The sequence below is a fragment of the Hoplias malabaricus genome, chromosome 6 (assembly GCF_029633855.1).
Source record: "Hoplias malabaricus isolate fHopMal1 chromosome 6, fHopMal1.hap1, whole genome shotgun sequence".
Taxonomy (NCBI): domain Eukaryota; kingdom Metazoa; phylum Chordata; class Actinopteri; order Characiformes; family Erythrinidae; genus Hoplias; species Hoplias malabaricus.
In genome coordinates this window covers 38,394,865-38,408,644 of record NC_089805.1, presented here as the reverse complement: position 1 = coordinate 38,408,644, position 13,780 = coordinate 38,394,865, and the positions used below count along the sequence as shown (strand labels likewise).

The window sequence follows — 13,780 nt, the reverse complement described above, 5'->3', positions numbered from 1 at the left end:
TTAATATTGGAATGGGAAGATGAAGTCAAGCAAGAACACCGGGTCGTAAATATATAAGAACGTGTACACATTTTGAATAGTAAAAAACACGCAAGTTTTGAGCACTTATTGCTACATCATTTATGCTAATCGTTGTTGTTCGCCTTTGACGACGTCACGAAAGTGTGCACTTCAAAGAGAGCCTTAGGGTAAAAACTGGGGCCAGGGCCGTAAATCACAGGCTTCAGATTGGGATACGGCCGCTGCCTCAGCGGAAGACAGTGGAGGGGGTTGCTATGGTTTCAAGTCCAACCCTTGCGCACTACGTAGGCACACAGTGAAGACGTAGTGCGCAGGGGCTGAGGAGCTGCCCATTGTGCTGCTGTTCAGTGAAAATAGCAGAGACCGAGCTCTATAAAGTAGGTGATGCGTTTCGAAATGTTTTAAGTTCTGTACAAGTAATAGTTGTTTCGTTAAAAGAATTAGCAGCGAGTAGCTAACTCCTAGTCCGCGTGTACGTGTGTTTATCTGGGTTGAATGATGCTATTGTAGCTCGCTAAGCTAGCTTTGCTTAGCCTCTCTGCTCTGGTTCATTTATAAGAAGCCAGGAAGCTAATGTAATACTGCTCCCTCCTTTTGCAGTGTTCATTTACTTTCTCACATTACTCCCTTCTCCATTAGCCAGTCCTACTCACACAGCTCCATACATATTAACAATGAGGTGGCTGTTGGTGCTACAAGTGTAACGTTTATATGATTGTAGTTTTTGTCACTCATAATGGGCTGAATCCCAAATTAGTCAATGTTGGACAACAAGTATGCATTGTTTACTTTAAAAAGCACTGTTCAAAGCTCGTGTAGTCCAAAATGTAAGGACTCACCTTGAATATAGCACCTTAATTCACACCCTTACTGGTTTCATTCTGTGTAGGTGTTTATCTCATAGCCTTAGAGAAAAGGGATTTCTGTTGTTTGTTCAGATACAAATGTTTTTCAAATGACTATGTTGGGACAATATTGTAGGCATTCTTGTCATACATTTCTTTTAATATGTCTTCCCTCCTCCAGTGGATCGGGCCTCCAAACGCAGGCAGGTGAAGCCCCTGGCTGCCTCTCTTCTAGATGCTCTGGATTATGACAGCTCAGACGACAGTGATTTTGAAGTGGGAGATGCTGAAGGTTCTGGTAATAAATGCCAGTTTGATTAAACTTTTATATTCTAACTTTTTTTTTGGTTTAACTTTTTTTTCATCCATCCAACATTCAAAATGGGCATTTTAAAGGAACATTGAGCCCTGGCTGACAATAACACCCCACCAGTCTCACTCAGCAGTCATTTAAACCTGATGCAGTCATAACTATAATCCAAATATCCAAAGAAGCTATACAGAAAGATATGTGCCTACAAAAAAGTTCTTTAATATCTTTTTGTGGACAAGTTGGATGGAGATAAATGTCTGCCACGACAAGGGGAAAGTACATATTAAGAATAATAGATAATTAGTGTTCAACTCTGAAATATGACAAACATAGTCTCTCTGAACATCTCAAGAGGAAACCGCTCGCTTGTGTTCAATTGGTGTTTACATTTTTGAAGTGTATTGATGAATGTTGTCAGCTTTTGAGGACGTTCCTCTAAACTAAGCCAGCCATAGGCAGAAAAGTGAGGAAAGATCTAAATAAGGGTGGCTCTGAGAACTGAAATTACTTTGCCATACTAGAAATTGCACTCTCTAAAACGTGTTATTGTTATTAGGCCGATACTAGTTTTTTGTGTTGGTATGTCAGTGAGGCGTTGTTTACATGTTAGAAGAGGTATCATGCACAGCATATGCAGTCAGTACCATGGCTGAGCATTGAAACTGCAGAGTTCCAGAGACTCTGAGTAGATAAGGTTGAGAGCTTCTTACAATGACATTGTGGTTGTAACTGACCTCTTCAGAAGGGACCACGTGTAGTGGTGTGGGAGAGTGTTCTACTGACTGCAGGTGCATGATATCAGAGCTCAGTGAAGCCTGGGCAGCATTATAGAGGCAATGTAACTCTGGAAGGAATATAATAAAATATTAGTTATTTATGTTTTAATCAGCACTTTCTGTTGTTTATTATTTTAATAATTATAATATCATTTTTAGACTGGTTTAGAATTTTAGATCCGTGGTTCCTAACCTAACGGTTGACCTGTGGGTGTCATGCTGTGCAGACATTTGTGTTTTTTCTGATCCACAGACTGACCCAGCATGGAAGGAAAGTGGAGTAATTGTGTTAAAGGAAGGAAGTAACAACCATGCACATTGTGGGGCTGGTAACTTGACTGGGGTCTTGAACCCTTGTATGATCTGAGGGCTGTGCATAGTTAACTGCAAGATAACTAATTAAACAGGTCAGCAGGTTTTTTACTTGCTCAACTAAATGCAGTGTCATGCCAGACCAGCCTGCAACTTGTTTCCTGATAGCATTAGAAATTCTTACTAAGGTGGAAATGAAGAGTTCATCACCATGTGCCACAGTGTCTGTGCCCTTGTCTGTAAACTAGATCTTCTCAGGCACAGCCAGTTACACTGGTTTTTGCTCCATTTCCCTGTGATGGATGAGAGGTGGACACTGATGTACCTCATCTGGACTATGTCAGCAATGGTGCCGAAAGCTTGTCAGCTGATAATGAGATTCTGACACACTCTGATTCCTGTAACTCTCAAAGTATATCATGTGAACTTTGATGATTTGGAATAACAAACTTCTAATGCCATGGGGTAAAAAAAATAGTCACAGTGTAAATGGGCAACAGAATCTTCTGACAACGTTCACAGGAAGTAGTCTACATGGTAACAGTGTGCCTGACTGAGCCACTTTAAATATCTGTGAACGCAGAGCTGATGTTGTCACAGGCCACCTTTCAAAAACCTGTTGAAAACTGTAGGCTGGGGATAACACCTAATATTTAATTTTATTTCATGATATCATTTTCCTTTTCTGCAACTGCTTCATCCTGTTCAGGGTTCCGATGAGTCCACAGCCTACCCATAATCATCGTGCACAGTCTATCACGAGGCATCACACACTCACCCAGTCAATCTCGCACACACTGACACTTTTTGCGTAGCCTCTCCACTGACCAACATTTGATTTAGAACTGAGGGACAACATCGAAGCACCTGGGGGAAGCCCACACAGATACAGGGATAACACACCAAACTCCTCACAGAGACAGACCCAAAGCAAGTTCTGTAGCTATCATTACATTCCTCAGCCTCAGTGTATTGAAACAATTTACAAAGGTATTCTTATAGATTTTAAGTCAGTTAATGTGAATAACTCACATTTCCTGGGTTTCTCAGTGGCGTTATTGGTCCTGTATTTGATCCTTGCCTCGGGTCACTGTCTGTGAGATGTTTGGTGTATTCTTCCTGTGTCTGCACAGGTTTCCTCCATGTGATCTGGCTTCCTCTCACAGTAATATTGTTAGCTGGCTACTATGCGGACTTGCCCACTTGTGATTAATTATGATTTTTAAGCATTTAAATCAGACAGCCCTCACTTGTCCATTCCAAATATGGGCATAGTTTTCCCAAAATGTCTCCTACCTTCAAAAAGTACAATATCAGAAAAAGGTTTTAAGAAAATCTTGCTCTAAACACTACTCTGGAACCCCTGTAAACATGTTTATGACAGATGTGTGGGTTATTACATTTTAAATTCAACCCCAAGTTAAACTAAGTGGAAACCCCTATGTTTTTCTCTCTGTTAGGATCAGAAGGCACAGGTAATGGCAGTGATGAGGAGGGGTCTAAAGAGAGCGCTGCAGGCACTGACAGTGACTCGGATGCTGATGCCGCTGCCTCTGCGGATGAAGAGGGCATTGATGAAGAAGAGACCAAAGACCAGAATGAAGAATCTCTGGAAGAGGAGAAGGCCAAAGAGCAGCCTTCCTCAGAAGAGACAAACAGCAAAGAAACAGGGGGAGCCTCCAGAAGCCGCAAAAAAACTGAAAAAAGTGCTGAAACAGAACCCAATGGCAGCAGCTTAACAGAAGAAAACGCAGCAGAACCCAAAAAGTGGAATCTTCGGCGGAACCGGCCTATGCTGGACTTCACCACTATGGAGCAGCTGAATGAAATGGATGATTACGACAGCGAGGACGACAACGACTGGAGGCCGTCGGCAGGGAAGAAGAAAAGCAAGGCTGCTGGGAAGGATAAGGGAGGAGGGAGCGAGGGGGAGGGGGAGGAGGGGAGTGAAGAAGATGACAATGATGACGACGACGACGATGATGATGACGATGACGATGACAATGATGATGACAATGAAGACGATGATAACAATAACAGCAGTAGTGATGGAGAGCAGGTGGTGAAGAAGTTGAAGAAGAAAACAACCAAAAGCACAGGAACGTTTGATGAGGAGGAGACCAATGACAGCCATAGCACCTCCCAGGGAAAGGGAAATGAGGTGAGAGCCCCTCAAAAATCAGAACAGGTGGTTGCTTAAAGAGCTGTTTTGTCTGTAATTTTCATATAATGTACATGGTCATTTTGATGGATTGCAGTGCACTGACAGACACTATAGGATCAATTTCTTCTATTTCCGTAAGAGAAAAAAAAAGATTAGTTGCACAGATGGAAATTTGAGTAATGACAGCTCAGTGATAGAACATTCATTCATTCATTATCTGTAAGCGCTTATCCAATTCAGGGTCGCGGTGGGTCCAGAGCCTACCTGGAATTATTGGGCGCAAGGCGGGAATACACCCTGGAGGGGGCACCAGTCCTTCACAGGGCAACACAGACACACACACACACACACACACATTCACTCACACCTTCGGACACTTTTGAGTTGCCAATCCTCCTGCAACATGTGTTTTTGGACTGTGGGAGGAAACTGGAGCACCCGGAGGAAACCCACACAGACACAGGGAGAACACATCACACTCCTCACAGACAGTCACCCGGAGTGGGAAACGAACCCACAACCTCCAGGCCCCTGGAGCTGTGTGACTGCGACACTACCTGCTGCGCCACCGTGCCACCAGTGATAGAACAACATAAGCAAATAAAAGAAAACATAATAGTTAGGTTAGCGGATATCATTTAACAAAAGACACTTTCATAGAACTGCCCTAATTAGGGTGGCGCAGCTCCAGGGACCTAGAGGTTGTGGGTTCTGTGAGGAGTTTGGTGTATTCTCCCTGTGTCCGCGTGGGTTTCCTCCGGGTGCTCTGGTTTCCTCCCCATAGTCCAAAACACACATTGGTACGTCTATTGGCGACTCAAAAGTGTCCATAGGTTTGAATTTGTGTGTTAGCCAGAGAGCATACTTGTTTCAAGATACATTCTGATGACTTTAAATTGTTGCAGTGCCAAATTTACCTACACATCACATCCTTTTCTGATGTAAATCAGAGTTAGTTTGTAATTTAAAGAAACTGTTCCATAGACAGTTTAAATAGGCGGATTCAGACAACCATGGTTTCTTGCATCATAAACCTAAGGAGCCAAACCCTGTGAACTTGTAGGACAGATTTAGGGACTTCATATTCATAGATCTGCACAGACTGCCTGACGATGTAGAGCTACATCTAAGCCACTGCTAAGGCAGTAGGGGATAAGTACTTGGAAATACCTTTTAAAAATGTCATTGTGTGTTGGCCCTAGTTGCAGCCCTTCAGGCTTTGTTGGAATTTACTTGCAGTGCAATTTCGCACCTCAATCTGACGGTTGATTTTGGAAGTGTCCGCTCACTACAGACAGCTGAAGTGGCAGCTCATTGTAATAATGTATTGGAAAGTTACTCTTGTATAGAAAACAAAGCTGATCCCAGATTTAAAGGTCATGGATATAATTTGCAGTGTGTCCAAGTGAATGCACATGTGAGTTCTGAGCTGATCAGTCAGATAATGCAGTCACTGGCTTTTATGCCAATCAGATTGAACTTTTCAAAAGACTATTAGTTCTTTCCGATAATCGACTTATCTGGAAACTTGGAGGCAATGTATAAGACGGACTAATCTACCAGTCTCTGAGGTGAGAGATTGTCAGTGGCTTTGCTGGCATTTGGTGAAATGTGTAATTTTGCTCTACTCTGAGATCAGGCTGCTGTTTTAGGGCTGATGTTTAACACCCATCCTTGGGAGTAGAAAGCTGCTCTGAGATCAGTGCAGATGAACTGTGTTGTTTGCTGCCTGAGCTGGTTTTTTCTGGATGCTGTCCACAGGACTCCCTGCTGGACAGAGCTCAGCCATGGAGCACTCAGAGGATGGAGCACATCCTGATCTGCTGCGTGTGTCTCGGGGACAACAGCGAGGACGCCGACGAGATCATCCAGTGCGACAACTGTGGTGTGACCGTGCATGAAGGTAAATCCACACGCACACAGCTGTTCTCGGCTTAAATATTTATCTGAACAAACTTTTGAGTGTCAAACAGGTTCTAGGACATACTTTAAAATCCAGATGTGTAGATACCTTTAAAACTTTTCACATACTTTTTCCCCTACATGCTTTATCATTGTGTTAGGATGTTAGTTAGAGTTGGCCAACAGTACAGATGGTCTTTTAACTGATATTTAAAGCTACACAAGATCTCTCTTAGCTCCTGAGCTCTTCCTACTGTTGTAGAATGTCAGTCGCTTTCCCAGCACTGTCCCAAAACAAAGGGGGTCCTCTGAAAGTTACAAAGTGCAGTGCTGAGCCTAGAGTAGCAACAACAGAGGCTCTGTTTTCCCTATTAAATGTCATATAGGACAAGGTTAACTCATAGTTCCCCTCTTTCTCTGCATTCTTTGCACATGTTCATTTATGTGCCTGTAAAAGGCATGTGTATTTGAGGCCAGTGGCAAATCAATGAACAGCAATGGTATAAAGTCATGTAAATAACATTTGCACTCATCCTCAACCTCGAACGTTCCCTGACCTGATTTGATCCCATGTAGTTTAGCACCCCGCTGTTCTCTAGAACCGCCGAATCCTCTCGAGCTGCAGAGAGAGAAAGCGTGTGTGCGCGCGAGAGACAGAGAGAGAGAGAGAGGAACGAACAGTGAATGGAGAGTAAGCTTCATCATCCCACTTTATTAGCTCATTGTGTCTGTGACTTGTTGGAAACAAAATCAATTACTCTTTAAATCGTCTTTTAGCCTCCGCCTTCTCTTTCAGACAGACCTAGTTAGCGCTAGCCATGCCTTGCTGGATCAATGTGACACCGCTAATTTCCAATTACTCATTTGTCATTTATTTATTTATTATCCACTTATTTATTTGCTGATACTTTGCTGATTCTAGCATCCAACTAAACCCCTAACAGTGCGTTTTAAAAAGGCAGTCGTCTTCTATATCCAGTTAGCACAGGGTTAGCTTTATTTTTTTAGTAGAGTACAGTTTAATGATTACAAAGTTAGAAAGCTAGTGAATGGTATCTTTTTTTTGAAGGGACTTAACAGAACTCAGGCTGGATTTTAAGGGCGAGCAAAACCTGGCAGAACTTAATGATGTCAAAAGGTGTTCAAGATTTCAGAAAAACAGTCGTATTTAGGAGAAATACTCTGATTTTCGCCAAGTTTGCTAAAGTTCTCCAAGCATAAAGGACAGGATGTAGCGTGTATGTGTGAAAAGCACAGAATGTAAAGTCAGAAGCCTAAAACTAGGCCAATAAAAGGGTAGAACGGGCTCACATCCAGTCAGCTGTTAATTGTGCTGTTCATGCCATTATTATACACTGAATGGTGGTGCAGTGAACAGACCATTATCCATTCCAGAGTGTATTGACATATGAGGTAAGAGCCTAGGTGTATTTAAACTGAGGGGCTGACAGGTTATTATGGTAAAAAAATATATATAGGCTGTTACTTGAATATCATGCACACTTCAAGTTGTAATTCTGACACAATACAGAGAATCACATTGAGGCATTAGTGGAAATCGGCATTTGAGTTGCAGTGGGAATTATCTGCTTTAACCACTGACATATCAGGATAATAGCTTTATTACAACACAGAAAGTCCATGAAATACATAGTACTGCAGTCCCAGTGATGTGTCTTCAGCAAGTGTTGTAGCTTGGCACCTTTAGAATGCTCTAAACATGAGTAAGAGATTTTAAAGATTGGATTTAAAACCTTATTTCCCCTTTTTGTTTATTACTTTTATTAATTGGACCTTAGTTTCCCATTAACATTGTCCTTTGAGATTGCGAGACACTTCTGCTCTAAAGGAATTTAATTATTTGGTGAGAGAATTGTTTATTGCAGTTATTATTAATTATTTTTTAAACTGAGTTATGAATGCAGGTAGCCAAAACGAGGCTGTCTGCTTTAATAGAAATGCATATGGTGGTATTAATATCATAATATTGTCATGCCGCAGAGGTGTTTGTTTGGATTAAGTGGAGCTTAACTCCATGAGACGTGTTTGCATGGCTTCCGAGTGAAGGGTTTAAATGCTGACCTGTGCTGACCCAGTAAACAGAAAGAAATGGAGTCGTCTTATTTTTCTTTTCACCTCAGAAATCCCTTGGAGGTCTTGGTGTTAGACCTCTGGATGAGTGAACAGTAAATGTGTGTGTGGTAGGGCATGTCCTTGTGTTGTGATTTGGGGGGGTTTCACCTGAGGTTAGGTGTATTAAAGTGCATCACAGTGGCTGCTTCTTGCCATCCTGGCTCTGGGACGCTGGGAGATGGAGTAAAGTGTAGTGTGATGGCAGAGATGGACCATGGCCCTGGAGCTGCCACACACACACACACACACACACACACAAGGCTCCCCCTTTAGCGTCAGCTCACTGAAACAAGCTATTTCATAACCTGGTAGCAGTGAATCAGGGGGTGACCTTGGAACAGCAAGGGTTCTTTGATGTGCCAAACTCAGTGTTGCAGAGTCAGCCCTTAGAGCGACACACACTCTAATTCACACACACTCTCACACTCTAACTGTCTGTCTGCCTCTGTCCACTCTCACTATCTCCCTCTGTGTCTGTTCTTTGACTCTCTTCTGTGTCTACTTCTCTCCCACTCTGTCTCCCTCTCTCTCTCTCACTGCATCTGTGTTCTCTCTGACTTTGTCTGTCACTCTGTTTTCCAACTGCCTTTGTGTCTTACTCATTGTATCCATTTCTAATTTCTCTGAATATGTCTCAGTGTTCCTAATTGTTTCTGTTTTCCCTCACCTCTCTTGTTTGCTGTTTTTCCTATTTATATTTATATTCATATTCTTTCGCTGCATTTACACATACTTTCGCTCACACCCTTGCATAGTCTGTATCTCTCTCTGTCTCGCTCTCACACACATACACACACACACTTACTTCTGCATAGTCTCTGTCTCTCTCGGCTCTGAGCTGAGAGCTGGTTAATCTCCATGAGAAGAGGCCGCAGGGAGGCTGAGTGGCTTGCAGCGTGGGGCTTAAGGGATGGCAGTTGGAAGAAGTAGCACTCATGGCCAGTTCTTATCTACTTCTCTTCTACTCAAGATGGTCTGCCCCCCCCCCCCCCCCCCCTTCTTCGATGAAACAGCAACCGTACATTTGCCACTTACGTTGATCATGAGATTGCAGGCATTAATTTAAATATCTGTAATGTTTCTAGGGTTGTGATTGAGTAATAACCCCCCCCCCCCCCCCCAAAAAAAAAAAAGTTTAAAAACTATCTTCAGTCATTTATAGTCTTGCTAGAGTATGTGCTTCTGTGCCATGTGTTTTATAATAATGCTTATTTAATATGTGCTAAAATGGAGAAAAAAGTAATAATACAAATGTTATACTTAGGTTGTTTTGCGGTTTGTTATCTGAAAAGATCAGATTCCGCATGGAAAGCTTTTCTGATTTGGTAGAAATGTCACAAGCTTCATGCAAATGAATGGCATTATCACTTTCAAATTGTGAAAGCGAAGAAGCTGAACAGGAGGGTGTTGAATGGAAAGAGAACAGAAGTAAATAGACTGTAACTGAAGAGGATGAGGAGATACAAACGAGTAAGAAGGTGATGAAAACCTGTGAAGGGGAGTAAACTCCCAGTGTGTAGGAATGCACAATATGGAGAAAAATAACATCGCTATTATATTTCAGCAATGTGCACCATGCCTTACAGTATTAATAAGAAACTGCAACAAAGCTTATGTTTATTTTATGTAAGATATAATATGGTTTAGCTCCGGTTTCCTCCCACAGTCCAAAAACACACGTTGCAGGTGGATTGGTGACTCAAAAGTGTCCGTAGGTGTGAATGTGTGTGTGTGTGTCTGTGTTGCCCTGTGAAGGACTGGCGCCCCCTCCAGGGTGTGTTCCCACCTTGAGCCCAATGATTCCAGGTAGGCTCTGGACCCCCCGCGACCCTGAATTGGATAAGGGTTACAGATAATGAATGAATGAATGAATGAATAATATGGTTTATTGATTCATCAGATCCCTCACAGTAACTCTGGGCACAAATCTGACGTATTAGTGGAATCATTTGCATGTTAACATTGAAATATCACATAGCAGTAATGATTAGCAAACAAAATATTGCGCAACCCTATTATTTTCCCTCATTCTTTCTTTCTGTCTTGTGCAGCCTGTTGTTCTGGTGCACAGCTACTACTAGGGGCACAGCTGTTTTGAAACAGAAATTCACACTTTTTGCCAATTGCCTGCCACCCTCCAGTGCCAGCTGTGCCACATTGCCACCAGTCACTGCCTAGAGGGCTTTGTGGTGGGAGGAGTGTCTACACAGCTGCATCCGAGTCACACATACTCACCTGAGCCCTGTGCACTGGTCTGGAAAGGTGACCCATTAAGTTAGCTTGGCATACGATGGGTAGTTCCTGTTCCTGCATTACGAGGGCATTAGCCAGACTTGAATGCTGCTGGTTTTCTCTATGAGTTTGAGGTAACCAGCCATTTTCACTCTGCAGCTGGTTGCTCTGAATCAGAGCCTTACTTAAACAACTAGATTTCAGGCTGGACCTCGGGGTCCCCCACTCAATTCCCAAGTTTAATTGCTGCTTATATTTGTAACTGAGCAAACAGAATTGTAAATTAAGGGTATTCTCTAAAGCATTTTTAATTTTCACCACAGACAGTCTCGTTTGAAATATAGAGTTGTGTTCTGTTTCTTGCTAATTCCAGTTTGTTTGGTTATTCAAACATTACAGCTTTCAAATAAAAATCTTGCTCATGGCCAGTGTCGGGAAGTGTGACCATGTTTAGTTTTTTTTAATAAGGACACTGGGGGCAGGTTGGCAGCATGAGGCCGGTGGGGGAAATGCAGGTTCCTCTCTATTGGAAATTTGCCTATAAACATTCATTCATTCATTCATTCATTATCTGTAACCCTTATCCAGTTCAGGGTCGCGGTGGGTCCAGAGCCTACCTGGAATGATTGGGCACAAGGCGGGGAATACACCCTGGAGGGGGCGCCAGTCCTTCACAGGGCAACACACACACATTCACTCACACCTACGGACACTTTGGAGTCACCAATCCACCTACCAACGTGTGTTTTTGTACTGTGGGAAGAAACCGGAGCACCCAGAGGAAACCCACGCGGACACGGGGAGAACACACCAACTCCTCACAGACAGTCACCCGGAGCGGGAATCGAACCCACAACCTCCAGGTCCCTGGAGCTGTGTCACTGCGACAGCTACCTGCTGTACCACATTTTATCAACCAGGAGTAAAATATACTTGAAAAATGAGCAGTAGGAACCAGTTATCTGGTAGCAATATTTACATTTTTATACAAAGGTCAGACTGATAAAACAGTGCTGTATGTAATTCACAGCCTCGTTCCTCACTCACTGGTGTTCTGCCTTTTAATAATCCAGAGATTTTGCATATTTTAATGTAAAGTTGAAGTTAAACAAAAAGCTGTGCAATTGATCTCAACAGAAAGTAAGATGTGTCTGTGTATTTGTGTCATTATGACAGACGGGATAACTTTGGCTTTCTGCTCTATATTTTACAAAACCTAAAGGGTCACAGAAATGCCTCCGCACCTGAAGAAGAGACTATGATAATTTACCTAAACAACTTTCAACACATTCCTGTTCAAGGCTCTGGTAATGTTGGGCGGAGCTCCAACCGGTGTGTGCTTTCATTGTGTTTATGTCAGAGTGATATGAAGCCATGCAGGGAAAAGTGTGTCCCTAGGAAGGGTTTAGGGCTTGGGGCAAGACTTGGGACAGCAAATTTTCTTTGCATGTTTGGCGATTTAGAAATCCTGGCTGGACACGTTTTTAGGTTCCACAAAAAGAACATGCCCAGCAAAAAAGAGGATGTACGGTCACTTTGATGTCGAGTTCAGAATTCCAGTACAATAATATATCATTTGACCGAATTGCATGACAGATATTATCTTATAGAAGTTAAAGGGTCAAAATGGAAATCTTACAGCTGCAACGTAAAGCTGGTCAATACCTCGTATCCAGCACAACGACTGTGCTTTCAGAACTAAATGTTGTATGAAAATATACATTTGAATGCAGTGTAATAACTGGAATTCAACCATTTATAGGTAAGTGTTGTTATGTTAATTTAGGTGCCGCTAAACTGCAAAGATTAACAAACAAGTACAGATTGTTCCTTTTATTGAAATGTTTTGAAAAATGCATTTTTAACAGTATTTATAAAAAAAAGAAACCCAGAAATGTATATCTCCAGAGAAGGTGCATTTGTGGTTTAGAACTTTTTTTGGATAAAGACAGAAGGAGGGAAAGTAATAAAGAGTGGCAGTGGGGATAATAGGCAAGCATTGATTGTCTGCATCTTTAGGTGCATGCAAGTGTCTCGCTGGTTGATTGCAAAGCTTTGCAGTCTCTGGAGGCTTTCTCTTATAGACAAGCTAAGAGAAAAGCCTATGAGAGAGCACAGCAGAAGGCCTATCAGTGAGCAGAGGGCAGTGGAGGACTACTGCCTCCTGGGCTGAAGAACACACACACAATGCTTTTGATTAGCATCTAGACACAAACTGTGATTTATGTGGTCTGGGCTACAAAGTGTAATCTGGATGCTTCAAGCTAATTATGACTCTCTTTGTATCCCTCCATATAGTTATTTGTTTGTCTTTTAGAAGTTCTATAAAAAAAAAAAAGAAAACATAAAAAAAGCTGGAATGAGGCTATTCAAATCATACCCTGATAAAAGGCATCACATTTGTCCATTAATGTCCTTGGACTCACTGGAACACCAATTACCATGCTGCTAGTATTGATTTCAGTGAGACCTTAATGAGTTCTGGACCGTAAAGTTAATTATTTCCCTAAAACGCACGCAATTAATTTAGATTGTTTATTTGCCTGACTCTGGATTTCATAAAAATTTCTCAAGTTGCTTTGCGTTTACTCGTTCAAACTATTTGAATTTTGAGCAAAGTAATAATAAGCTCTTTGTGTTTTTTATTTAAAGGCTAGAAAACAACAACAACAACAAAAAAAAAACACTTCCAAACCCTTACACTCAAACTACACTTTATAAAATAGTTACAGCCCTACTGGGTTGTAGTGTATTCATTCAGACATCTTCTTGGCAGTGTTGCATGAGGACATCTAATCAAATTGTATCCAGAATATTTTAATTGGACTAAACATTATTTTATTGTGCGGCACAGTGGTGCAGCAGGTAGTGTCCCAGTCACACAGCTCCGGGGACCTGGAGGTTGTGGGTTTGATTCCCGCTCTGGGTGACTGTCTGTGAGGAGTGTGTTGTGTTCTCCCTGTGTCTGTGTGGGTTTCCTCCGGGTGACTGTCTGTGAGGAGTGTGTTGTGTTCTCCCTGTGTCTGTGTGGGTTTCCTCTGTGTGACTGTCTGTGAGGAGTGTGTTGTGTTCTCCCTGTGTC

At 42.2% G+C, this 13,780-nt stretch overlaps 1 protein-coding gene across 2 annotated transcripts in view; it reads left to right on the top strand.

Annotated features, from left to right (window-relative positions):
* The first annotated feature begins 293 nt into the window (after nt 1–293).
* phf14 (PHD finger protein 14) overlaps nt 294–13,780 on the top strand; it is an 81,152-nt gene continuing 67,665 nt past the window's right edge. For both annotated transcript variants that reach the window (XM_066674239.1, XM_066674240.1), the window contains exons 1-4: nt 294–398; nt 1,048–1,164; nt 3,728–4,428; nt 6,193–6,334. In XM_066674239.1, coding sequence (XP_066530336.1) covers nt 398; nt 1,048–1,164; nt 3,728–4,428; nt 6,193–6,334 — 961 coding nt within the window. In that variant the 5' untranslated portion in view covers nt 294–397. The remainder of the gene's footprint in view (nt 399–1,047; nt 1,165–3,727; nt 4,429–6,192; nt 6,335–13,780) is intronic.